Source organism: Nyctereutes procyonoides, unplaced genomic scaffold (genome assembly GCF_905146905.1).
Source record: "Nyctereutes procyonoides isolate TBG_1078 unplaced genomic scaffold, NYPRO_anot_genome, whole genome shotgun sequence".
Taxonomy (NCBI): domain Eukaryota; kingdom Metazoa; phylum Chordata; class Mammalia; order Carnivora; family Canidae; genus Nyctereutes; species Nyctereutes procyonoides.
The window spans coordinates 32,051,474-32,075,647 of NW_026575140.1; the positions used below are offsets into that span (position 1 = coordinate 32,051,474).

Sequence of the window (24,174 nt, forward strand, 5' to 3'; positions counted from 1 at the left end):
AACGTCAGGCATGTGGTGTGTGTGAGGACTGGGAGTCTGAGGCCGAGGAGAGCAGAGTTCTGCATGCCCACAGAGCAGGTGCATAGCACACATGTGTCTGCACATTCGCACAGGCCCACATGGGAGCTCAGGCACACGTGTGCACCCACTGGCACAAGGGAGCACACACAGACCTCAGGGTCCTGGGGTTGTGCTGTCCCTGCCTGGCTCCCAGGCAGCACACCCTCTCCCATACATGGCACCAGCCCGGAATGTGCTCCACACTACCCACTTCCTTGCGTGTTCAGATAAATGTCTCCTCTGCAGTGAAAGGCAGGGGAGGGTGGGGAAGGGAAGTGCAGGAGCCGCACACCTGCCAGGTAATCACTAGCACCAACCCTGTCTGGTTCCCTCCTGACCTTTGGGGTTACCACCTGCAGGGACACCAGTCCTCCTCACACCCCTGGCCCACTGCTGGGCTCCAAACAGGAAAGGTGGGTGCGCAGGTTGCCCTGAGGCCCACACAACCTCCCAGAGGGTTTCCCTGACCCAGGCCCAGGCCCGTAGCTCTAGGAGCTCTCCCTGCGCCCTGGCACAAGGGCCAGGCAGGCTCCACTGCAGTAGCCCCTGGCAAGCATGGGAGCTGGGCCTGCTGGGTCCCTGATGCTCACCTCCAGCTGTGAGCAGTGGTCCCTGGACCACCCCTGCCAGAGAGAGGGCTTGGAGACACCAACCTTGGGAAGAAGCTGCCACCCTGGCCAGCACACTTGGCACCCCCCCCTCCACCAGCACCTCGGGCACTCAGGCTCTGGCCCAGGGAGAGTGCCGCAAGCCAGAGACACAGGCTGAGGGCCGGGTGTGGACTTGGCAATGGGAGAGGAGCACAACGTCCTCAAAGGACCAGCACCTGCTCCCAGCCAGCATCAGGCCTCCCGGCCTCGGTCAGGGCCTCCGGGGTTCCACAGGAGTCTCCCCTGCCCTGCTGTCCCCACCCAGGCCAGACACAGCCCCTGCCCTCGACCTTGGGGTTTCTCAGCTCTGCACTTTCCCCTGGCTAGAGACTTGGTGATGGGGAAGCCCGAAAGCCCGGTAGGGATGGTGGAGATTGCTGGCTGGCCGGGACAGAAGCACCGAGGCTTCCTGGAGGGGGGGCTGCTGCTGCTGCTGCTCCTGGTGACCGGTGCCCTGGTGGCCCTGGGCCTCCTCTATGCTGCCAACAGCAGAGGTGAGTGAAGGCTCCCCCACCCCCACGCCCCCACCTTCAGAAGGGCCAACGTGCTCGCCCACCGTGAGGAGCCAGTCTTCTCTGTCCTGGGCACTGACCTGCAGGGCGCCGGCAGCCCCTTCCAGAAGGCTCTGTCCAGGGCAGGCTGGCACCGGCCAGTCCTGCAGGCTCTGCGCGGCGGGCTCCTCCAGGACTCCTGAGATGCACAGACCGGGTCCCCCGCACCACCCGCGCAGCCCCCTCCCCTCCCGCAGGCAGCGCCCGCTGCGACACCACGCACTGCAGTTCGTGGCCGGCAGCAGGAGCCATGGTGGCCGGGGACACCCCACCCCCTGCCCATACCCGCGCACCTGCGTCTCCATGGCCGCTGCGGGGAAGGACCTGCCCGGTCTGCCTCCCCCGCCCCGCTGAAGGTCACGGTCACCCAGACCCGCCGCGCTCACGGCAACCTGGTGGGAGGGGTCAGCCTGGGGCAGAGAGACGGGGGCGTGGCAGGGCTGCTCCGCCCCTCTGGTCCCCTCCCCCGCTCCCCGCCCCCCCCCCCCCCCGTGGACGTGGACCTGTCCGCGTCGGGGCTGCAGGGGGCTCCTGTGCCTGCACCGGGCAACAGGCAAACTTGCCCCCACAGCCCACGGTGCCACGTCGGGCACGGCCGCCCGGCTGCCCGTCACAGCTGCGGTGCACTGCGCTGCTCCTCCCGAGGGCGGGCGAGGGCGCGGGCCCAGGGCAGGACAGGGGCTCCCCCGGCACTCTCCACAGCTGAGCATGGCAACCTCTGTGCTAGAACGTTCCTCACTGGTCTGACTGGGGCCGTCTGCGCTGCAGCAGGACCGTCCATCCATTGCTTGGCTACATCCCAGCCCAGAGCTGCTTCCGCCGTCCAGGCGCCTGGGGGGCCCCTGCCAGCTGCTTTGGTCCCTGGCCCCTCTGGGTCCCCTGCAGGGAAGATGGGCCACAGGCTGCACAGAGAGCCCTGGGGAGCCCAGACCTCTGAGCACCTTGGTTGGTTAGAGGCTCCCTTGGTTGGTTAGAGGCTGGTCCCTGACCCCCACTCCAGCTATGGGGCATGAAGGGACCCCTGTCCTGTCCCGGGTGGAGTGGGGTAGCTTGAACCCACCCGACAAGAGGGACCCTCCCGACCCTGTCTGCCCTCTCCTGGTGGTCTCCTCAACACAAATGGGGTCTCTGCTGGGGCTCCTTTGGCAGAACCCCCATTCCCCCACCCCCAGAAGTGACCCCTCCAGCCAATGTCAACCTCGGGAGCTGTTGGGTGTGTGGGAGGGTTTACATGCAGTGTTACTATTTAATTCTAGGCACTTTTTCATTTCCACTATGATTTTTTTCACTGATTCATGAGTTATTTTGAAATCTTTATTTTTAAAAAATTTCTAGATGCATGGAGATCTTTCTAAGTTACCTTTTTTAATTGGTTTCTGCATTAACTGCATTGTTGTCAGGAACTGTGGTTTATGTGGTACCGAGTCTTTGCTATTTGCTGAATCGCTTCAGGATTAACACGCAGTCAAGTGCTGCCAATAACCCGTGTGAATTCGTGGAGGACGCCCAGCTGCTGTTAGGGGAAGTCAGAGACCCAAATACATCCATTAGATCAGTCAAGTCTTCTGTATATCTAGGGTTTTCATTTTCTTGTGTTAAGTCTTGATCTAGAGAATTCCCTATTTTCCCCATAATTGGGCCAAGTAGCAATTTGCCTACTTTGAGACTCCGTTATTATGTGAATACAAATCCAGAATTAGCTTATCTTCCACGACCTTTCATTGCACGGCAACCCTTTCTACCTTAATAAGCCTTTTGCCTAAAATTGTTTTGTCATTTTTTGTCATTTTTCCTTCCTGAATTTATAGTCCTGTGGTTCTTAGAAAATTTTTTTTCACTTGTGTTCTATGGCAGTTTCCAACATTGTTTTATTGTTGTGGATTTGGAGATTATGATATTTTTCCCCCTCTAATGTACTGGAAGGAGCAGTAGAGTTAGAAAGTTTGCAACCTTTAGGATATGGACAGATTTGGGCAAGAATCCTCAATAAATGTTAAAAATGTTAAATTTTTTTTCTGTTTTGTCTAATACGAATCTAACTACTCATGATCATTAGCTCAGCCTGTTTTCTTCCATTTTTCTTTCAAACTTTGTGTGACTTTAGCTCTCAGTGTGTCTCTTGCAGCAGTGTATAGCTGGGTTAGGGTCTTTGTCTTTTCCCTGAAGCCTTGGGTCTATTTGAAGTCACTATGATTACCGAAATGCATGGTTTTTCTATCATGTTCTTTAATGCATCTTTGTGCCTCTATTTTCTCTCAGCTTCTTTTGGTTGCTCTATTATTTTGTTGTCTAGTCTCCCCTCAGCTAACTTGCAAGTTTCAAATGACTGTCCTTTAAGGGGTCACCTTAGACTTTTTTTTTTAAATCTTTTTTTTAATTTTTATTTGTTTATGATAGTTACAGAGAGAGAGAGAGAGGCAGAGACACAGGCAGAGGGAGAAGCAGGCTCCATGCACCGGGAGCCCGATGTGGGATTCGATCCCGGGTCTCCAGGATCGCGCCCTGGGCCAAAGGCAGGCGCCAAACCGCTGCGCCACCCAGGGATCCCAGACTTTTTTTTTTTAATAGCTGTTATTTTAGAAGTTATAGACAACCCCTTTTCAGGAAATCAAATAGTTTTTTTGGTTTTTGGGGTTTTTTAGATTTTATTTATTTATTCATGAGAGACACACAGAGCAAAGCTAAGACATAGGCAGAGGGAGAAGCAGGCTCCATGCAGGGAGCCCGATGCAGGACTCAGTCCCAGGACCCCAGGATCATGACCTGAGCTGAAGGCAGACGCTCAACCACTGAGCCACCAAGGTGCCTCAGAAAATCAAACTTTTTATAGAAATTAGAGTGGGACATACAGCCCCACATTTGCAATCCTGCCCACCCTAGAATCCTGCTCCTACAAGCAGTGACGACCACTGTCTAGCACAGAGGCCAGCAAACTGCAGCCCCTGTTTTGTAAATAAAAGCTTTATTGGAACAGAGCTGTGCCCATTTATTTATGTATAATCTTTGGATATTTTCTTTTTTTTATTTTTTTTTATTTATTTACGATAGTCATACAGGGGGGTGGGGCAGAGACACAGGCAGAGGGAGAAGCAGGCTCCATGCACCGGGAGCCCGACGTGGGATTAGATCCCGAATCTCCAGGATCGCGCCCCGGGCCAAAGGCAGGAGCCAAACCGCTGCGCCACCCAGGGATCCCTATAATCTTTGGATATTTTCATGCTACAAGTTCAGTTGTATGTGAACTGAGTCTATATGTGACTCACAAAGCCTAAACTATTTATTACTTGGCCCTTTAAAGAATAATATTGCCAATCCCTGGACTGAAGTGTCTTCCTGTTTCTAAGCCTTGACTTTGAATCTTTTTCACTGCCATTGTGGGATGGCGGGGAGGCGTTAGAAGGTTCTGGTAAACGCCCAGGCATGGCTAGGCATGCCAGCTCCCCCAAATCGGACCTGCATGACCTTGGCAGGTTTCCTTCATGCCTCTGAGCTTTGTTTCCCTATCTGTAAAATGGGACCCAGCACAGTATGTACATTAGAGGCTTCCTTGAGGACCATGATTTAACACATCGATAACACTGGAGAGAAATGTCTAGGTCTGTCGTGCTATTTGTGATCAGGTGTAATAATGAAATAGCGGGTTTTGTCCTTCCCCCTACCCCCCACCAGGGTGGTTACTGAAGGGAAGTCAGATTTAGCTGCCTACACCAGCCAAGCCTGCCCTCCCAGTATAGACACATCTGGGCTTTGGGGTAAAGTCACAGGCACAGTCTACAAAATTTCTCCTGAGTAAGATTCACAGCTGAGCTTCCTGCCCATATCTGGCTTCCTCATCATTAATAGCTGCCTTGTTCAAGAGGTTTCCTTTCTTTCTTTCAAATTATTTTATTACAAGCCTGTCTTTACGCCTCTCAAATATCAACCTCTTGCTCATAAGATAGATTTTAGTTAGTTGTGGGATGGGGCTTGAGTACAAAGTACCAGCAGCTCACCAATAGCCTTCCTGTTAATTATTGTAGAATCGAGTCTGTTCAAAATGACATTTCTAAATTTTAAAGCTCTCCTCACCTCTCTGATCTTTTCTCCAAATAATTATTTTAAAACGAGCAGCTTCTTGTTTGCTGCACAAGTAGTTGGATTTGTTGTCTCCTGCAAAATGTTACAGGCTTGAGTGGAAAAAGTCCTTGCAAAAGTTTGTAAATGGAGACAGTGCCCAGAGCTTGTTTATCCTGCATGTGTGATGCCAGATGGCTTACTTCCCTCATCTCAGGTTCCACTTTTTGAGAAGAGGACATTAGGCTGAATCGCTGAGATCCTATCATCTCTGAAAGCCAAAGAATATATAAATCTGCAGAAGAGGATAATTCTTGCTCTACATAATGGTTAGTAGGTGGTGATGAGGCATGGTTAATATGATCTGAGCCTATGCAAATATAAGGCATATAGTTACCTTTCTAGAATTCCATGAATTCTGGGTCTGGGTGAGCCTTACAAGGCTAGCTGACTTGTTTTGTTTTGTTTTGTTTTGTTTTTGTTTTTGTTTTGTTTTGTTTTTTTAAAAAAAAAAAAACCAACATCCCAGTGTGCTACGTTCTTTATTTTCACCTGGATCCAAATTCTAGCATTTTCCTCCTTCCTGGAGAACTCCCATTAGCATTTATCGCAGGCAGGTATGCCGGAAATGAATTCCCTCAGCTTTGGTTTGTCTGGAAAAGTCTGCATTTCATCTGCCTCTTGCAAGATGCTGTTCCTGCGTCTAGAATTCTGGGTTAACTGGTTGGTTAGTTTGTTTCCTCTGAGGGACTCCGTGGCCGTCTGGCTCCCATGGCTGCCAGTGGAAAGTCTACCATCATTCCTGTCTTTGTTTTTTCTCGCTCTAGTGTTTTTCTCTCTCTTCTGCCCTCAAGACCTTCTCTTTACTTTTGGTTTGTGGTGTGTCCGGGGGTGGAGTGCGTGCGTGTATTTTGGTATTCATGCTGTTTGTGGTCTTTGGAATCTGGGGCTTTGTTTTCCTTCATTAATTTTGGGAAACTCTCAACCATTATCTTTTTAAATATTTCTTCTGCTCTTTCTCGGTCTCTTTGTGGGACTCCACATGCATGTCTTCAGATGGTTCGATGTTATCATCCCACAATATCCGGATACTCCGTTCAGTATTCTTTCGCTCTTTTGCTCTTTGTCCTACAGTTTACAGAGTCTGTGGTCCCAGCTATTCCAGCTAACTCACACGTGGCCTTTAAGAAAACACTGATACTGGGACACCTGGGTAGCTCAGTGGTTGAGCATCTGCCTTCGACTCACATCGTGATCCCAGGGTCCTGGGATGGAGTCATGCATCAGGGTTTCCGTGGGGAACCTGCTTCTCTCTCTCTCTGCCTGTATCTCTGCCTCTCTCATGAATAAATAAAATCTTTCTAAAAAATAGTTTTTAAGGGATCCCTGGGTGGCGCAGCGGTTTGGCGCCTGCCTTTGGCCCAGGGCGCGATCCTGGAGACCCAGGATCGAATCCCACGTCGGGCTCCCGGTGCATGGAGCCTGCTTCTCCCTCTGCCTGTGTCTCTGCCTCTCTCTCTCTCTCTGTGACTATCATAAATAAATAAAAATTAAAAAAAAGAAAAAAAAGAAAGAGAAAAAATAGTTTTTAAAAAATAACACATTAATATTGGAGTTCCTGGGTTGATCAGTGGATCAAGTGTCTGCCATGGGCTCAGGTCATAATCTCAGGGTCCTGGAATCCAGCCCCAGGTTGAGCTCCCTGCTCAGAGGGGAGTCTGCTTCTCCCTCTTCCTCTGCTCCTCCCCCTGCTTGTGCTCTTTTTCTCTCTCCCAAATAAGTAAATCTTTAAGAAGAAAAAAAGAATATATTAAAACTGTATCTCAGTTCTTCTAACCCCCTTGTGTGGTGACCATCTCACTCCTAAGTCCTGTCAAAGGGGACACAGTATCATCTCTGCTTGGAGGAGCTTGTCACTCCCTGACCTCTGACCTCAGCCAGGTCCTAGATAGGCTCCAGTGAAGTTGTGACATCTGTAGGTTATCTGGATTTTTCTTGTTGTTAGGATGGGAATGGTATTCTGTTGTGAATTTTGACATTCTAAGCAAAAAGCAGAACTGTCGTACCTTAGATCTGTGTATGCATATTTAACTGAATAAGTGTTCAGTTCATCAACACCTCCATATCTCTTCCAAACATGCGAGCATTCAGAGCAGGTCGGCTCTTCTTCCCTCCCACCCTGATTCCATGTTATAGTGAGTAGCACTTGGTTTCTATCTTATTTTCCTCTGCCACACAGAGGCAGCATTATTTAATGCAATCAATGTTAATTTTGGCTTTCTCATGTCCTCATCAGCTTCTTTGCTCATCACTCTTCTTCCATCTCAGGCACTTCTTATGAAATTACTTTTCTTCTTTCCAAAGTACATACTTTTGGAGCCTCCTATTCAAAATGTGGTCTGCGGAGCAGTGGTGTCAGTCTCCCCTGGGAGCTTGTTAGAAGTTCAGAGACTCAGGACCTGTCTCAGGCCTACCAGGTTAGAATTAGCATTGCATTCCCACATAATTCATCTGCAGTGAATTATGGGGAGCACTGATTTAGGACAGTGTTGCCTAATTTGCTGGTAATCAGAATAACCTGGGGTGAATAACCTCAGCACCTTGGGACCTGTCCGGGTCTGCTCAGGCTGCCGTAACAGCACACTATAGGCTGAAAGTTCAAGATCAAGGCATTTCCTGGTGAGAACTCTCTTCTGGGCTCCCAGCCAGCCACCTTCCCCTTGCGTCCTCATGGGTAGAGAGAGGGCATTCTGGTGTCTCTCTTCTTCTCAGGATCAGGGCCCCACCCCATGACTTCATCTAACCTTTATCACTCCTCAGTCCTACTGGGGGTCAGGGCTTCAACTCTGAACTCAGATAGAACCACAGTCAGGGCAGAACAGGCCTTAGCCCGGGTGCAGTCTCCAGATCTATACCAGATCGAGCACATGAGACCTCTCTTGTGATCAGGCAAGTTTGGGGGGCAGCGCTTTAAAAATCTCTCAGTGGTGGACCCCTGGGTAGCTCAGTCAGTTAAGCATCTGCCTTCAGCTCAGGTCATGATCCTGGGGTCCTGGAATGGAGCCCTGCATCAGGCTCCCTGCTTGGCGGGGAGCTTGCTTCTTCTTCTCCCTCTGCCTGCCACTCTCCCTGTTTGTGCATGCTTTCTCTGTCTCTCTCTGTCAAATAAGTAAATAACATCTTTTATAACTAACTAACTAACTAAATATCTTTCAGTAGTAAACATTGTTTGTTTATTTGAAAATAACTTCATTGGATCACCTGTCCTTCAGGGATAGTTTAGCTGGTGGAACAAATCTGGACCTAGTTATCCCTCAGTGGCTTAAAGACTTAGTCCCACAGTCTTCTGGCTTCCATTGCCACTGTCCAGGAATCTGGGCCCGTCTGTTATTCTTCATCAGGAACTTTCTTTCCCTCTGAGCTTTTCTTTATCTTCGGTATTTTTCACTTTTACCATGAGGCATTTAGCTATGCAAATGTGTTTTGTTCATTCTGCTCTGGAGAGATTATGCTTCCTGAATCAGCACTGACACCATATATTTATTGCAGGGAGTTGTATACTATCTTTCTGAATATTGTGTTTCCCACAGGACCTCTCTTCTCCCATTCTAAAATCCTGATTACATGTGTATCCTTCCCATGCTGTCCTCTGCATCTCGGGAGAGTTTCCCTCTCTGACTTGGTCCTGCATTCTGGGTAAATTATTCTGAAATACATTCAAATTCGGTAAACCTCTACTCACCTGTGTTATATCTGCAGAAATTCTTCCAAAAATAACCTGCAATAACTTGGAACACATACCCTTTAGGACACTGCATTTTCTCATATACGAACTAAAATGTTGGTTGTGTTTTGCAAAATGTCAGTTCTCCAAAAATATATCTGAATACTTCTGTACGGCAGTGCAGTAAAGGTTTAGATGAAACCCCATGATTAGATGGCATGCTGTCACTCAGATTTCAATCAGCAAAATAAACAGTACACCTCAGTGAAAAAAATCCATTTTAGATTTATTTTTAAATTTAATCTCAGTGGGGGCACCTGGATGGCTCAGTCAGTTGAGAATTTGATTCTTGGTTTCAGCTCAGGTCATGATCTCAGGGTCTTGAGATGGAGCCCTGCGTCAGGATCTGTGCTGAGCTCTGAGTTGGCTTGAGATTCTTTCCCCCTCCCTCTCTCTCCTCCTCTGTTCCTCCTCCCACTTGCACTCCCTTTCTTAATTTCTCTCAAAAAAAAAAAATAGTACTAGAAGATCTAGCCTCAGCAATCAGACAACAAAAAGAAATAAAAGGCATCCACATTGGCAGAGAAGAGGTCAAACTCTCAGTCTTTGCAGTTGACATGATCCTCTATGTGGAAAACCCAAAAGGCTCCACCCCAAAATTATTAGAACTCATATAGGAATTCAGCAATGTGTCAGGTTATAAAATCAATGCACAGAAATCAGCGACATTTCTATACACTAACAATGAGACAGAAGAAAGAGAAATTAAGGAAACAATCCAATTTACAAATGCACCAAAAAACATAAGATACCTAGGAATAAACCTAAACAAAAAGGTGAAGGATCTGTACTCTGAAAACTATAGAACAATTATGAAAGAGATTGAGGGTGATACAAAGAGATGGGAAAACATTCCATGAGCATGAATTGGAATAATAAATATCGTGAAAATATCTATGCTACCCAGAGCAATCTACATATTCAGTGTAATCCCCATCAAAATACCATGGGCTTTTTTCACAGAGCTGGACAAATAATCCTGAAATTTGTATGGAACCAGAAAAGACCCCCCAATAGCCAGAGGAATGTTGAAAAGAAAACCAACGCTGGGGATGCCTGGGTGGCTCAGCAGTTAAGTGTCTGCCTTTGGCTCAGCGCATGATCCCAGTCCCAGGATCAAGTCCCACATGGAGCTCCCCACAGGGAGCCTGCTTCTCCCTCTGCCTATGTCTCTGCTTCTTTCTCTGTGTCTCTCATGAATGAATAAATAAAATACTAAAAAAAAAAAAAAAACAAAGCTGGGGGCATCTCAATTCCTGACTTAGCTCTATTACAAAGCCATGATCATCAAGACAGTATGGTACTGGCACAAAAACAGACATACAGATCAATGGAACAGAATAGAGAACTCAGAAATGGACCCTCAACTTTATGGTCAACTCATCTTTGACCAAGCAAAGCAAGAAAGAATATCCAATGGAAAAAAAGTCTTCAATAAACGGTGTTGAGAAAACTGGACAGCCACATGCAGAAGAATGAAACCGGACCATTCTCTTACACCACACGCAAAAATAGACTCAAAATGGTTGAAAGATCTAAATGTGAGACAAGAATCCATCAAAATCCTAGAGGAGAACACAGGCAGCAACCTCTGTGACCTCGGCTGCAGCAACTTCTTGCTAGACATGTCTCCAGAGACAAGGGAAACAAAAGCAATATGAACAATTGGGGCGTCATTAAGATAAGAATCTTCTGCATAGCAAAGGAAACAGTCAACAAAACAAAAGACAACCTACTGAAAGGGAGAAGATATTTGCAGATGACATGTCAGATAAAGGGCTAGTATGCAAGATCTTTAAAGAACTTATCAAACTCAACAATCCAGTCAAGAAATGGGCAGAATACATGAACAGACATTTCTCCAAAGAAGACCTAAACATGGCCAAAAGACACATGAAAAATGCTCCACATCACTTGTCATCAGGAAATACACATCGAAACCACAACAAGATACCATCTCACACCAGTGAGAATGGCAAAAATTAACAAGACAGGAAACCACAGGTGTTGGAGAGGATGTGGAGAAGGGGAGACCCTCCTGCACTGTTGGTGGGAATGCAAACTGGTGCAACCACTCTGGAAAACTGTGTGGAGGGTCCTAAAGAAGTTGAAAATAGAGCTACCCTATGACCCAACAATTGCACTACTGGATATTTACCACAAAGATACAGATAGAGTGAACGCCGGGACACCTGCACCCCAATATTCATAGCTCAATGTCCACAATAGCCAAACTGTGGAAGGAGCCTCGATGTCCTTTGACAGATGAATGGATTAAGAAGATGTGGTATATACAATGGAATATGGCTCAGCCATCAGAAAGGATGAATACCTACCATTTGCCTCAACGTGGATGGAACTGGAGGGCATATGCTGAGTGAAGTAAGTCAATCGGAGAAGGACAATCATCGTATGGTCTCACTGATAGGTGGAATAGGTGGAATACAAGAAATAGTGAAAAGGGGGATCCCTGGGGCTCAGTGGTTGGGTGCCTGCCTTTGGCCCAGGGCGTGATCCTGGAGACCTGGGATCGAGTCCCACATCGGGCTCCCTGTGTGGAGCCTGCTTCTCCCTCTGCCTGTGTCTCTGCCTCTCTCTCCCTGCGTCTCTCATGAATAAATAAATCTTAAAAAGAAGAAAGAAAGAAGAAAGAAAGAAAGAAAGAAAGAAAGAAAGAAAGAAAGAAAGAAAGAAAGAAAGGGGGCAGCCCCAGTAGCACAGCAGTTTGGCACGGCCTGCAGCCTGGGGTGTGATCCTGGAGACCCTGGATCAAGTCCCACATCGGGCTCCCTGCATGGAGCCTGCTTCTCCCTCTGCCTGTGTCTCTGCCTCTCTCTCTCTCTCTCTCTCTCTCTCTCTGGGTCTCTATGAATAAATAAATAAATAAAATCTTTTAAAAAGAAAGAAAGAAAGAAAGAAAGAAAGAAAGAAAGAAAGAAAGAAAGAAAGAAAGAAAGAAAGAAAGAAATAGTGAAAGGGACCATAAGGGAAAGAAAGGAGGGGAAACTGAGTGAGGAAAAATTAGAGACGAAGACAAACCATGAGAGACTCCTAACTCTGGGAAACAAACAAAGGGTTGCAGAAGGGAAGGAGGGCGGGGAGATGGGGTGACTGGGTGATGAACACTGAGGAGGGCACTTGATGGGAAGCACTGGGTGTTATACTATATGTTGGCAAGTTGAACTTAAATTAAAAATTAATACATAAAATATTTTTTAAAATTTAATCTCAGCAACTCCATTCTTTTGTGTTTCTAGAATGAATTTATAGTTTATTCTTTCACAAACTAAATGTTTCATGACCTTGTTTTCAATGTTTCATAACCTTGTTTTCAATGTTTCCTTTTACTTCTTCAAACACACTTGGATTATTTTCTGTGTCAGTGAGGCATTGCTGCCTGACAAACTGCCCCGGGGTCAGGGATTAGAACGGCATTCGTTTATAGGAACACACACACAGCCATGGCACAAGTCAGCTGACCGGGGTCGGGTTCACAGGGCTACTCTTCTCCATGTCAACTGCACCCCCTACAAGGACCAGCAAGCGGGCCAGGGCCGGTGCCTCTCCCAGCGGAAGTCTAAGAGGACAGCTGAAGACACGCAGGCCTCCTGGGCTCTAGGGTCCTAGTTCTGTTGGCCAAAACAAGACACGGAGCCAATGGACACACAAGGGAAGGAGAAAATGTTCTCTGGTGAAGGCATGGGGGCAGAAAGGAGTGGAGATTTGAGGCCACACCTTGGGGATCAGAGAATTCCCAAAACCCCAATCCTTGGGGATCATAGTTCTGCTGTCTGTTTTGCACACTCATGGAAGCTGGTCTTTTCATCAGCATGAATCCATCTCGCCCTGCTTCATCTGTGGGGACCCCGTGTCTCTCGGGCCAAGCACCTTCCCTCCAGAGAACATGTGTTTCTTTCCATCAGGCATCTGGGGAGGCCACCAGCCTGTGCCTGCTTAAAATGAGTGTCTCAGCTTGAGGTTTCCTTGGCCACATCGTCATGTGAACTCATACCCATACCCGCATGACAGCCAGCCTGAGCTCACAATGCTCTCCAGGGAGGAGGGTTGTTTTCCACGTGACCAAGATTTCTATAGCCTTCTTTTTCGGGACAGATAGACACAGCGAGGGAACATAAATCATTCAAATCAAGGTCAACCTTTAGAAAAGCAAAACTTACAGACAAAAATGTCAAAAAACATTTTTTTCAGAATATTTTTTTAATGTAGAGACTCTGTGAAAATAATCCACATGTTACAGAAGTTATGTGAACAAATATAAAAGACCAGAGAGTGGATTCTACATCAGTTGTGTAGTACGGAAAGCTACTCCCTTCTGGAATTACAAAGGGGGAACAGATCTTTGTTGGGGTCGGTTTGCTGTGTCTCCTGCTGGTCCTGTTTAAGCATTAGAGGAGTCTTCGTTTCTACTCAGCCTTTGTGTCAAAAGAGCCTCACTGTTTTGTTCTCCAGTTAATAATTGGGGCCTCTGGGGGGCTCAGTCAGTTAAGTGTCTGACTCTTGATTTCGGCTCAGGTCACAATCTCAGGGTCATGGTGGGCTCTGTGCTGCGTGGAGTCTGCTAACATTATTTCTACCTCTCTCCCTCCTCTATAATAATAAAAGAATAAGGGATCCCTGGGTGGCGCAGCGGTTTGGCGCCTGCCTTTGTCCCAGGGCGCGATCCTGGAGACCCGGATCGAATCCCACGTCGGGCTCCCGGTGCATGGAGCCTGCTTCTCCCTCTGCCTATGTCTCTGCCCCCCCCCCCGCTCTGTGTGTGTGTGTGTGTGTGACTATCATAAATAAATAAAAATTTAAAATAATAATAATAATAAAAGAATAAATTCCGATGGTACCAAGATCCTCTGTTCTAGATGTTTTAAAGTAATTTAAAAAAATTTTTAGGGGCACCTGGGTGGCTCAGAAGGTGAAGCATCTTCCTTCAGTTCAGATCCAGATCTCAGAGTCCTGGGATTGAGTCCTGAATCAGGTGCCCTGCTCAGTGGGGAGGGGACTCTACTTCTCCCTCTCCCTCTGCCCCTACACCTGCTCATGCACGCATGCTCTCTTTGTCTGTCATCAAATAAATAAATAAAATCTTTAAAAAACATTTTTTTAGAACAGCCTTATGAAGATAGTGCAGTGCACCACTTGGGCCACACCATCTTTCCCATCATCCCCAGTCAACATCCTGTGACTCACTAGGATACATTATTGCAAGTAGTGAACGAACCTTGCTACATGACCATTAACTAAGGCTACACTCTATTCAGATTTCCTCTGTCCTTCCCTCTGGTCCTGTTCTGCCCCCGGATCCTACAGGACACCACCACATGACGTCATTTGTCAGATCTCCTTGGGCTACTCGTGACTGTAATGGTTTCTCAGACTTGTTTTTATGATCCTGGTAGTTTTGAGAGACCCTGGCTCCCCCTATTCTGTAGACTGTCCCTCAGATGGGATTTGTCTGATGTTTTTCTCATGGTTGGACTGGGGTGAGGTGTTTAGGGAAGGAAGCCCGTAAGTCAGGGGGACATACATCCAGTGACTCACCACTGTTGTTGACCATGTCGTGGTTGAGCACATGGTGTTGGTCAGGCTTCTCCACCATAAAGTTACTCTGCCCGTCACTTTCCATCCTGTCCCCATCGAAAGGCAGTCACCATGGGCAGCCCTCATCCAAGGGGTGGGGAGTTAGAATCCATGTCCAGAGAGGCAGAGCACCTGCATGAACTATTTGGAATTCTTCTGTATGAGGGATTTATCTATTTCCCCCCATTTATTTGTTTTCTCCATGATTAATTTATGTCAGCATGGACTCACGGATATTTATTTTATACTTCAGATTATAATCCAATACTAATTTATTTTGTTGTTCAAACTGTTCCAACGGTGGCCCCTGGGAGCTCCACCAGGTGGCTTCTGCACCCCCTGACATACTCCCAGCCCTGTGGCTTTGGGATTTTGGAGGAAAGGGGAACACTTTTTTTGCTTTCTAGCCTTTTGAGTTGTTTCAGGCTTACCTTGTGTATTTTGTCCCCACTATTTCTCCAAGGATCCCTGGTTCCTTTGTTTGGGCGACAGTGTTAGAAGCATACTCGGGTTACTAGGTGTGATCCTTGCTCCTGGGTCGTGGCTGATAGAGGACATGTGTGCGCGCTAACCCACATGTGTACATGTTATCTGTAGCGCTTCTGTATGCAATCCTCTGTGTCTATATCAGGGCTAAACAGGAGCCTCTAATCCGTTACCACATGCATCCTTCCAGCCTGCTGCCGTGGCCCGTCTAACATCCCACCGCAGCGGTGACGAGCCCGGCCATCTGCCAGCCCCTCTGTACTCCCTCAATCCAAATAGTCATGTCATGCATTCCAGGGGACAAGCTCCCCAACTACAGGACAGCACTGATGGACAGTTCCTCCGCCTTGGGTCTTACACACAATTCATTGCCAAGGTGACTTAGGCTGGCCACCCTTTCTGCCTGGGAATCTGCCCTGTGCTCCTCTGTTCTACATCCAGCTCCGCTACTCCGCGCCCCTGCCAAACGCCTGGCGATCATTGTCTACTACATCTCTGCTCTTGTTCTTTCAGACTGTCGTCTAACTGGAATCATGCTGAATGCAGCTTTTTCAGATGGCTTCTGCACTCAGTAATATACGCTTAGGATTCATCCATTTGTCTTTTTGGGGCTTGATCGGTTCTTTCTTTTTATTGCTCAATAATAATGCCATTGTATGGACGTAATAGTTTACTTATTCATTACTCCATTGAAGGGCATCATGGTTGCTTCTAGTTTTTTGGAATTACAAACAGAAAAAAAAACCTGCTATAAAATTCACTTTTGGGTTTTTGTGTGGAGATGAATTTTTGAACCAATTGGGGAAACACAGGAGCAGAATTGCAGGATCGTATTGTAAAGACTGTGTTTAGTTCTGTAAGAACCTCCCAAACTGGCTTCCAGGGTGGCTGCACCATTTTGGGATTTGTGGATGTTTTCCTCTATTCTATTTTGTCTCTTTCCTTTGTGCTGTAGTCTGCAGCTTCTTTCTTAGGCAGGTTGGGGGTGTGGTAAAGCCTGTAAACCCAATTCTTCACTTCTGCTCTTTCTTAACATTTTCGTTTCTCTGGTGATATTCACCACAAACTACGTCCACTTCCTGCCTTTTGTACCAGACCTTATAACTTAATCCTCATAACCACTAAATGTTTCGTTTGCTGACTGTGATGTCAGGTCACCCAAGCCCATATCTTTGGACTCTTTTGGGTTTTTCTTAATGATGTGTCACGTTTGCCTACTTCTTCTTGTGGGGGGGGGCTTCTCTCGGCTTTCCTGCCCTGCCCATGACCTGGGGATGCCCCATGAGGAGGATCTGGTGGGTGGGTGCACTGCATGGAGCTGGATCCCTGGCACCAGCTCACAGGCTCCACCCTCACCCATTCCTCCCACTTCAAGCCCTTTTGTGGAGAACTAGCCTCCCGGAGCCTCGGTGCCCAGGGGAAGGCCACCACAGGCCCTTCTTTCTGGGGAGGGCATCTCCCTGTCCAGGATCTCACTCCATAGGTTCCTGCCTGCAGTGCTCAGGCAGGTTTCTGCAAACCCCCGTGTTCTTGGATGTGCAGCTCATTCTCCTCCCTGGGGAGGGAGCCATGGTCACCTTCAATTTCTTTATCCTGATCAGAAGCAAAAACCCCTTCTCCTTGTCATGTCCTTCCTGTCCTCTGTCCCTGAGGGCATGGCCCTTCAGGGTCCAAGGTCTAGTTCTCATCCCAGGGCTCCGGATTAATGAGCTTGACAAACACCAGCAGGACAGCCATGTCTTAGCACCCATGAACCCACATCATTTCTGGGTCCGACCAGCACTGTTCTGTTGTTTCCTCGCGGGGTTGGGGCTTTCTGAGGCGGGGCCCCTGTCGGGCTCATATCAGAATCTTCAGTGCCTGGCACTGAGACTGGCTTACAATAATCAACCAAAGTTGTTGGACTGATGGACGAACAAATGGTAGATGGAAAGAGCTGCGACAACAGGTAGAAGAGAAATGCCCCTGCCCACCCACTCCAGACACCACGTTTCATAAACGCTACTCCCAATTGCCGGGGAGCCCAGGGAGAACCCAACATTTGGGGAGCCTCCTGCACCCTCTTCAGTCTCTGACCTGCATGAGGCCCCATTCCCTCCTTCCCACCAGGTCTCCATGTGCCTGCCTGGTGGAGAAACCCAGCCACAAGCCAGGTCTGTAGGTGGCCAGACGTGGCAAGCCCTCCGCCTGGATGTGACTCTCTCCCATCCCTCCGCCTCACCCCTTCCCCACCCCCACTCCAGGTAGAATTGACAACCGCCTGGAAGATCCCAATGCTGACCAAACAATGCCCCCATCCTGTGCAGAGGAGGGTTGGAGGAAAGGTGGCCCATGAGTCAGAAAGTAAAAGTGACATCCTCTCCTCTTAAATGAGCCTATTGTTCCTGCCTTGGTAGGAGGTCAGGAGCTGCCCACCTTGCATGGGTGTGGCCCATGACCCTTAGATCAAAGAGGAGGTCAGAAGGGAAGGAGGTCCCTCTCAGGAATCCTCTGGGCCCTGGAAGATGGGGGTAGGGCAGAGAGTGGTGGGGTGGGCAAGAGAGAAGTTCTGCTGGGTGATCCTGATGACCAGGCCTGGCTACAGGAGGCAGGCAGCCCCCAGAGTGCCCTGGACCCCGACCCTGCAGGAAAATGTCAGGGTTGTCCCCAGCGAGCCCCAAGGTGCCCCAGGAGGGGGCTGGAGGCAGAGAGCTGAGTGCTGTGTTTCTCCCCAGGGAAGCAGCTGACACTCTTTCCTAGCCGGCTTTGCTTCTCAAAGGAAGAGAAGACCATTGTAAAACGAAAACCCCGAGGTAGCTTTGCCTTCCCTCTCAAAACAAGCCCAAGCAGTGGGCTGGAACTGGGCCCCCTGTGGGCTGGGTGATTCAGGGCAGCCCAGGGTGTGAAGCTAGGTAATGGAACCCTGCCCCAGGTACCCAGAGTCCCATAGAAAGACAGCACAGTGGCAGGGATACAGCCATGAGCACCTGCTAGAAGCAGGATGTTCCCTGGGACACCTTTGGGATACAAGCATGAGTGATCCTACACTCCAGGCTGGAGGCACTGTCCCTGAGACCAGGCAGGTGCACATTTATACAACCAGCTAGTTCCAGGTAGGAGGGTTGGGGTGGGGGGCACAGTGTGCAGAGGTGAGCAGCACAGGCAGGCTGCCTGGAGGAGGTGGCAGGGGCGAGAGCTGGCTGGCAGTAGGCAGGACAGTAGAATGGCCAGCTTCAGTCTTGGGGACCTAGGGCAGCTATGGGAGTCAGTGGAGGCAGAGGGTGTAAGGAGACTCCCAGGTCACAGCAGGGTTAAGCCAGCGTGAGGCTCACCCTTACATAAGGCCCCAATCCTGGGTCTCCTGGGGAGGACGTGCCTTCAGGGCCCCAGGCTGGACTTCCCACCACCTCCCCGGGGCTAGGGGTTTGAGGCCTGGCCCTGCCTACCCCAGACGACTCCCCCGCTGCACCCCATCCTACTCCACCTCGCCACTGGCTCACACCATGTCTTGCCTACAGCCATCCAAGAGCCCAAGGAGATGGGCGAAATCTGCACCACCCCTGGCTGTGTGATAGCGGGTAAGCCCCCTTCCCCACACTTCTGCAGCCCTGCCAGGGAGGGGAAGGCTCCCGGGATGCTAGCGCAGGGCCCCCCACCCTCAAAGGGAGCCACTTCAAGATGTGGCATGGGGAATGGTGGGCAGATCCTAACCCTGCCTGCAGGTGGGGTCTCTGCAGTGGGTGAGGAAAGCTGGTGTGCCCCCCAGGCAGCCACCCTGCCCCGGTGGAGGTCCCTGTGAGGAGAAGGATGGTAATCCGCTACAGGGTCTCCTTCCTACAGTTACAGAAAAGTCACATGAACATACGAGCATCCTCCCACGAATTTGTCATAAAATTGGAGTCCATGTGCTGCTATTTGCAGACTAAAAGAATGAAGGACCAACAGTGAAAACTAAGAAATGAGATTTTTTTTCTGCCCACATTGGGGGTGCAAACAGGCATGGACGGGCACTCCATGCTGGTGCTTCCTGCCAGGCCGCAGCCAAGTGGGACAGAAACGAAGGAGGGTCCCAGCTTGGAAGGTGGGGGGGGCATCCACCGTGGCTGAGAGTCCTCAGTGGGAACCCTAGACCCCACTGACCCTGCACACTTGGGGTGCTGGGGGCAAAGCCATCCTCTCTAACTGCAGACAAACCCTGAGTGGAGGATAAGAACCGCCCTCCACCCCACAGTGAGTGGGCTCTGGGAGCAGGGCAGTCCTGGTCATTGCCTGCCTCCAGACTGCTGGCGTCCCAGGTTTGCAAATGTGGAAGTGAAGGGCAGGACAGTCACGGGATTCCAGGTCATGCGGCTAATGAGTCATAGCCCTAGAACTTGCACCCTTGCCTCTGACCTCCCTGAGGCTCAGAGAGGGTGATTAACACTCCCAAGGGCACACAGCTGTGACGGAAAATCTAATAGTCCATCAGCTGCCCATAACCGGGTGCCCCCCTCCCTCTCCACCCGTCCCCACGAGCAGCCTCCAGGATCCTCCAGAACATGGACCCATCCAGGGAGCCCTGTGAGGACTTCTACCAGTACGCATGCGGAGGCTGGCTGCGGCGCCACGTGATCCCCGAGACCAACTCCCGATACAGCGTCTTTGACATCCTCCGAGACGAGCTGGAGGTGATCCTCAAAGGTGAGAGCAGCTGCGACCTTGGGGGTGGAGGTGGGATTAGGCCAAGTACCTGCCTGGCTCAGGGGTGGCCATGAGGCCAGTAGGGCCAGTGGGGCCGGGCTGCTGGGCCCGCCCTGATCCAGTGGGCACAGTGCCCAGCCGGGGAAGAGGGACCACCTCTTGCTGAATGTTGTGGGGGGCGGTGCTGGGTGCTTTGACCTGGCTCTCCCAGCAGCTGCCTCGGGCCTCCATCCAGCTTCCCCTCTGCCCACAGGGGTGCTAGAGAATGCCACCGCCCAGGACAGGCCGGCTGTGCAGAAGGCCAAGATGCTGTACCGCTCCTGCATGAACGAGAGTGAGTGGAGTGGGGGTGGGGAGGGCAGCTCCAGGACCCACAGCCCCTGCAGCACAGCACAAAGCAGTGGATGCCACTCAGGAATCAGGCCAGAGGGGCTGTGCTCCCACCTGACCACTGGGTGCAGCCTCCCCTGAGGACTCAGACTTACTGCTGGCTCCCTGTCATCCTATTGACACACTGACCCCAGCCGTGGGCCACAGTATCCAAGCAGGAGGAAAACAGTGAGGATCCCACCTCGCAGCCCCTGTCTCCCCCTCCACCCCTTCACCTTATTTTTGACTGAAGTTCCAAAACTCCCTGCTGAAGTATGGAAGCATCGCTGCCCTGGAGGAGCTGTTCCCATTCTTCCAGAGGGCTCGGTCAGCCCCATGCCGGATGGAGCTCCTCTACCCCGTCCCCTGCCCACAACACCCACTGGGCACCCCAGGGAGCACTCCCAAGCCACAGGGCCCCCCAGGCTGGCCTACTGGCCCCCTCCCACACTCTGTGACCTGCCAGCCCATCTGCTTCCACCCACCCCAGACCCTGTCACAGCTGCACCGTCTGATGGGGTCGGGCTTGCAGTGTCCCTGCAGGTCTGTGGGAAGGTGGATGCCACCCCCACTGGGCATCTGGGTGAGTGACCCCTCCTTTCCTCTCAGGCGTGATAGAGAAACGAGACTCACAGCCCCTGCTAAACATCCTGGACGTGATGGGAGGCTGGCCAGTGACCATGGATAAGTGGAACCAGAGCGTAGGTAAGGCCAGGGCCTGGTGGCTGCCTCACCTTGCAGACAGGTGGACACCCCCGAGGTTCCTTGTAGCCAAGCCCTTGGAGGCTCATGCTGGCAAGCGTGTACCAGCTGCCAGTGGGCTCCCATGGCTGGATGCCCCACTGCTACAGAGGGTAACCCTTCCAGACCCCCCAGGTGGGGGAGAGGCTGCCAGGTGCCCCAGGTGGACTGTTCCCAGGGACCCCCAAGCATGCTTGCCACCATGAGCCTGGCGGGGGCCCCGATGCCTCTCGCATTCTGGGTTCTGGAGACTGGGATGGACTCTCAGACGAGGGCCTGGTTGCTCTCCAGCCCGAGGCACTGACTCCCCAGGCCCCAAGTGGGAGCTGGAGCAGCAGCTGGCCTTGATGAACACACAGTTCAACAGGCGTGTCCTCATTGACCTCTTCATCTGGAACGATGACCAGAATTCTAGCCGGCATATCATCTACGTACGAGGGGCACCGGGGTCCGAGTTAGGCTGGGTCCCTCGTGCCCCGCTGGGGGTGCTCGCAGGGCAGTGGAGGGCCGGCCATGGCTGGGGTTGGGGGGTTGGAGGAGCTCTAGGGGTGTTCCCAGGGCCCTGCTCCTGTGACCTGCTCACAGACACCTGCCACCCGACGAAACGGGTCAGGTCAGGGGAGCTGGCCTGTGGGCCAAGCCGCTTCCTCAGGACCGTCTGGCTGGGCCTTTGGCACCAGGGCAGGAATACTGGCCTCAGAAAGCTGCCACTGGCCATGGCTAGGCCACATCTTTCTGGGACGGCAAGGGTGCCATGAGGCTGTGCAGGTAGCCCAGCACCCCCTCAGGTGAGCCCCCACAGCCCTCCGCCTGTCACAGAGCAGGGCTGGGTGGGGGAGCCAGGGCCTGCACACAGTGGTGCGTCCCCCTTCCCAGAGGATCCCGTGTTTCCACTGGGCACAGTTTACGGGGAATGGAGAGAGCTGCTGTCCTCCTCAGCCAGGCTGTGGGGCCTCGGCTCCTTGCCCGGGGTTCACACCCTCTGTGTCTCCAGATAGACCAGCCCACCTTGGGCATGCCATCCAGAGAGTACTATTTCAACGAGGGCAGCAACCAGAAGGTAAGTCAGGCTGGTCCCTGGCCCCAATGCTTTCCTGCCTGCCCCTCAGCCCGGCCTTTCTCACTTGTCGCTTGTGGGCCCCGCCGCCCCCCCCCCCGTGATCCTTTCCCCTGGCGACCCCTTGACCCTTGTGGCCCACAGCTAGCCTCTGAGAGCATGGACAGGGGGCTCCGAGGCTGCTGACAAGCTTAGCATGGCCTTTGACATCACGAAAGGGACTGTCCCCAGATACCCCGTGCCACATGTGGGGTCAGGCTCAGCTCTGCCTGTAGTCCCGAGGGCCATACCCTGCATCCCCGCCCTGCAGTGCAGGGCTGCCACGTAGGGCCTGCTAAGATCCAAGCACAGACCACCTGAGCCCAGAGATTGCTCTCTTAACCATCCTGCTCCTGCACCCAGGGAGGAGAGAGACAAGGAGCCAAGCAGGGGCAAGCCAAGTAGGAGGAAGAGCTGTGGAGCAGTCTGTGACAGATGGAAGCTGTGAAATGACCCACTGTGAGGAAGCAGTGCAGTGGGCCTCCTGGTGGAGGCAGGCTATGAGCTAGGCTGTGAAGAATGGGTCCAGACAGGAGAAAAGCCAGTGTGGCTGATGGAAGGAGTCCCAGGGTGGGGTAGTAGAACTGAGAAAACCAAACCAGGCAGTGGCAGGGATGCAGCATCTGGGCAGTCTCATGCCGGGCAGCAATGGACCAGACCAGGCAACTACAGGCCAGCCCAGCCCCAAGTGTCTGCCTGCCTGATGCTGGAGGAGGTGGCCCCCGTGGCTCCTGCCTGCCATGAGGGAGCCCCCCCCAGGATGGGGCATGGGGAAAGCAAGTCCAGGAGGGGTGTACATTGTTGAGACCCACTTCCTGAGCCTCAGGCTGAGGCAAGCCTGACTGGGGCAGTGCACCCGACAGCCCCAGACCAGCCCTGGACCTTTACACACACCTGTGTGCGCCCAGCACTTTATCCAAGACCACACAGACAGCAGAATAGGCCTCTGGTCCTGCAGGAGCCCAGGTGCATGGGGTGAAGTGCCTGGAAGCAATGGAGCGGGGAGTGCAGCTCTGAGCTGTTGGGCATGGCTTCACCTATAGCCAAACACACAGGGAAGGTTGGAGGAAGCAAGCCTCCTCTGCCCAGAGCTCTGGCTCCCATGCAGGCTTGTCCAGGAGTGCGAGCGGCAGCTGAGGCCCCAGCCTGGGAGGGTACAGACAGTCTGGAGGGCCCCATCCCGGGGCTCCCTGGGCCCTGCCATCACCTGCTAGCTGAGACTGGCCCCGTGAGCATCCTGGTGGGCTGCTTCATGTCATACACCCACCCCCACCCCACAGAGAGCTCCATAGGGCCAAGGTGGCCGAGGCCGCCAGACTCTGTTCTGCCTCCTTTGGTGCAGGTGCGGGAAGCCTACCTGCAGTTCATGATGTCAGTGGCCATGATGCTGCGGGCAGACATGAACCTCCCAGAGAACAGCTACCTGGTGCAGGAGGACATGGTGCAGGTGCTGGAGCTGGAGACGCGGCTGGCAAATGTGAGGCCATGGCCCAAGTGTGGGAGCAGGGACCCTGGGCCCCGGCTGCTCCTTACCCAGTATGACCACCTGCCCTCTCCCCTGTGCAGGCCACGGCCCCCCAGGAGGAGAGGCACGATGTCACTGCCCTATATCATAGGATGGGCCTGAAGGAACTCCAGAGCAAGTTTAGCCTGAAGGTAAGTCCTCACCCCCCACATGGCCCTGCCTCTGTCAAGCCTCAGGGGTATACCTAGGCGTGCACCTGCACAAGCATACAAGCACACACTCACACTGGGGCAGCAGCTGCCAACTGGATCCCATCTGTGAGATGGCTGTAGCAATGACCCCACTGTTCTGAGCAGGAAACTATCCAGGAGGGGTTGCTGATTACCCAGAGCCAGAGAGACCCCCCCGCCAGGGCACTCTGTCCCCAAGTCTGCCCCCCGGATCTGCCCACCCCAGACTCAAGGCTACTCCACACCACCAGACCCTCAGGCCCTCCCTTCCTGCTGGCCAGGACTTATGCTCAGGGTCTGGGGGCAGAGAAGGAGTAGCCTGGACCAAAGAGAGGACCCTCCTAGCAACAAAGAATGGAGGGTGAGCACCCTCTACCCCCAAACTCAGCGAGCTGACTTCTTAAGTATCTGACTCCTCCAAGAGCCTCCCTGCATGAG

At 51.7% G+C, this 24,174-nt stretch overlaps 1 protein-coding gene across 1 annotated transcript in view; it reads left to right on the plus strand.

Moving 5' to 3' along the window:
- The first annotated feature begins 1,047 nt into the window (after positions 1 to 1,047).
- MMEL1 (membrane metalloendopeptidase like 1) overlaps positions 1,048 to 24,174 on the plus strand; it is a 32,896-nt gene continuing 9,769 nt past the window's right edge. Inside the window, exons 1-10 of the mRNA XM_055306800.1 lie at positions 1,048 to 1,204; positions 17,891 to 17,968; positions 18,674 to 18,733; positions 19,674 to 19,835; positions 20,089 to 20,169; positions 20,814 to 20,909; positions 21,258 to 21,376; positions 21,940 to 22,005; positions 23,384 to 23,518; positions 23,608 to 23,697. Of these exons, the coding sequence (XP_055162775.1) occupies positions 1,048 to 1,204; positions 17,891 to 17,968; positions 18,674 to 18,733; positions 19,674 to 19,835; positions 20,089 to 20,169; positions 20,814 to 20,909; positions 21,258 to 21,376; positions 21,940 to 22,005; positions 23,384 to 23,518; positions 23,608 to 23,697 (1,044 nt within the window). The remainder of the gene's footprint in view (positions 1,205 to 17,890; positions 17,969 to 18,673; positions 18,734 to 19,673; positions 19,836 to 20,088; positions 20,170 to 20,813; positions 20,910 to 21,257; positions 21,377 to 21,939; positions 22,006 to 23,383; positions 23,519 to 23,607; positions 23,698 to 24,174) is intronic.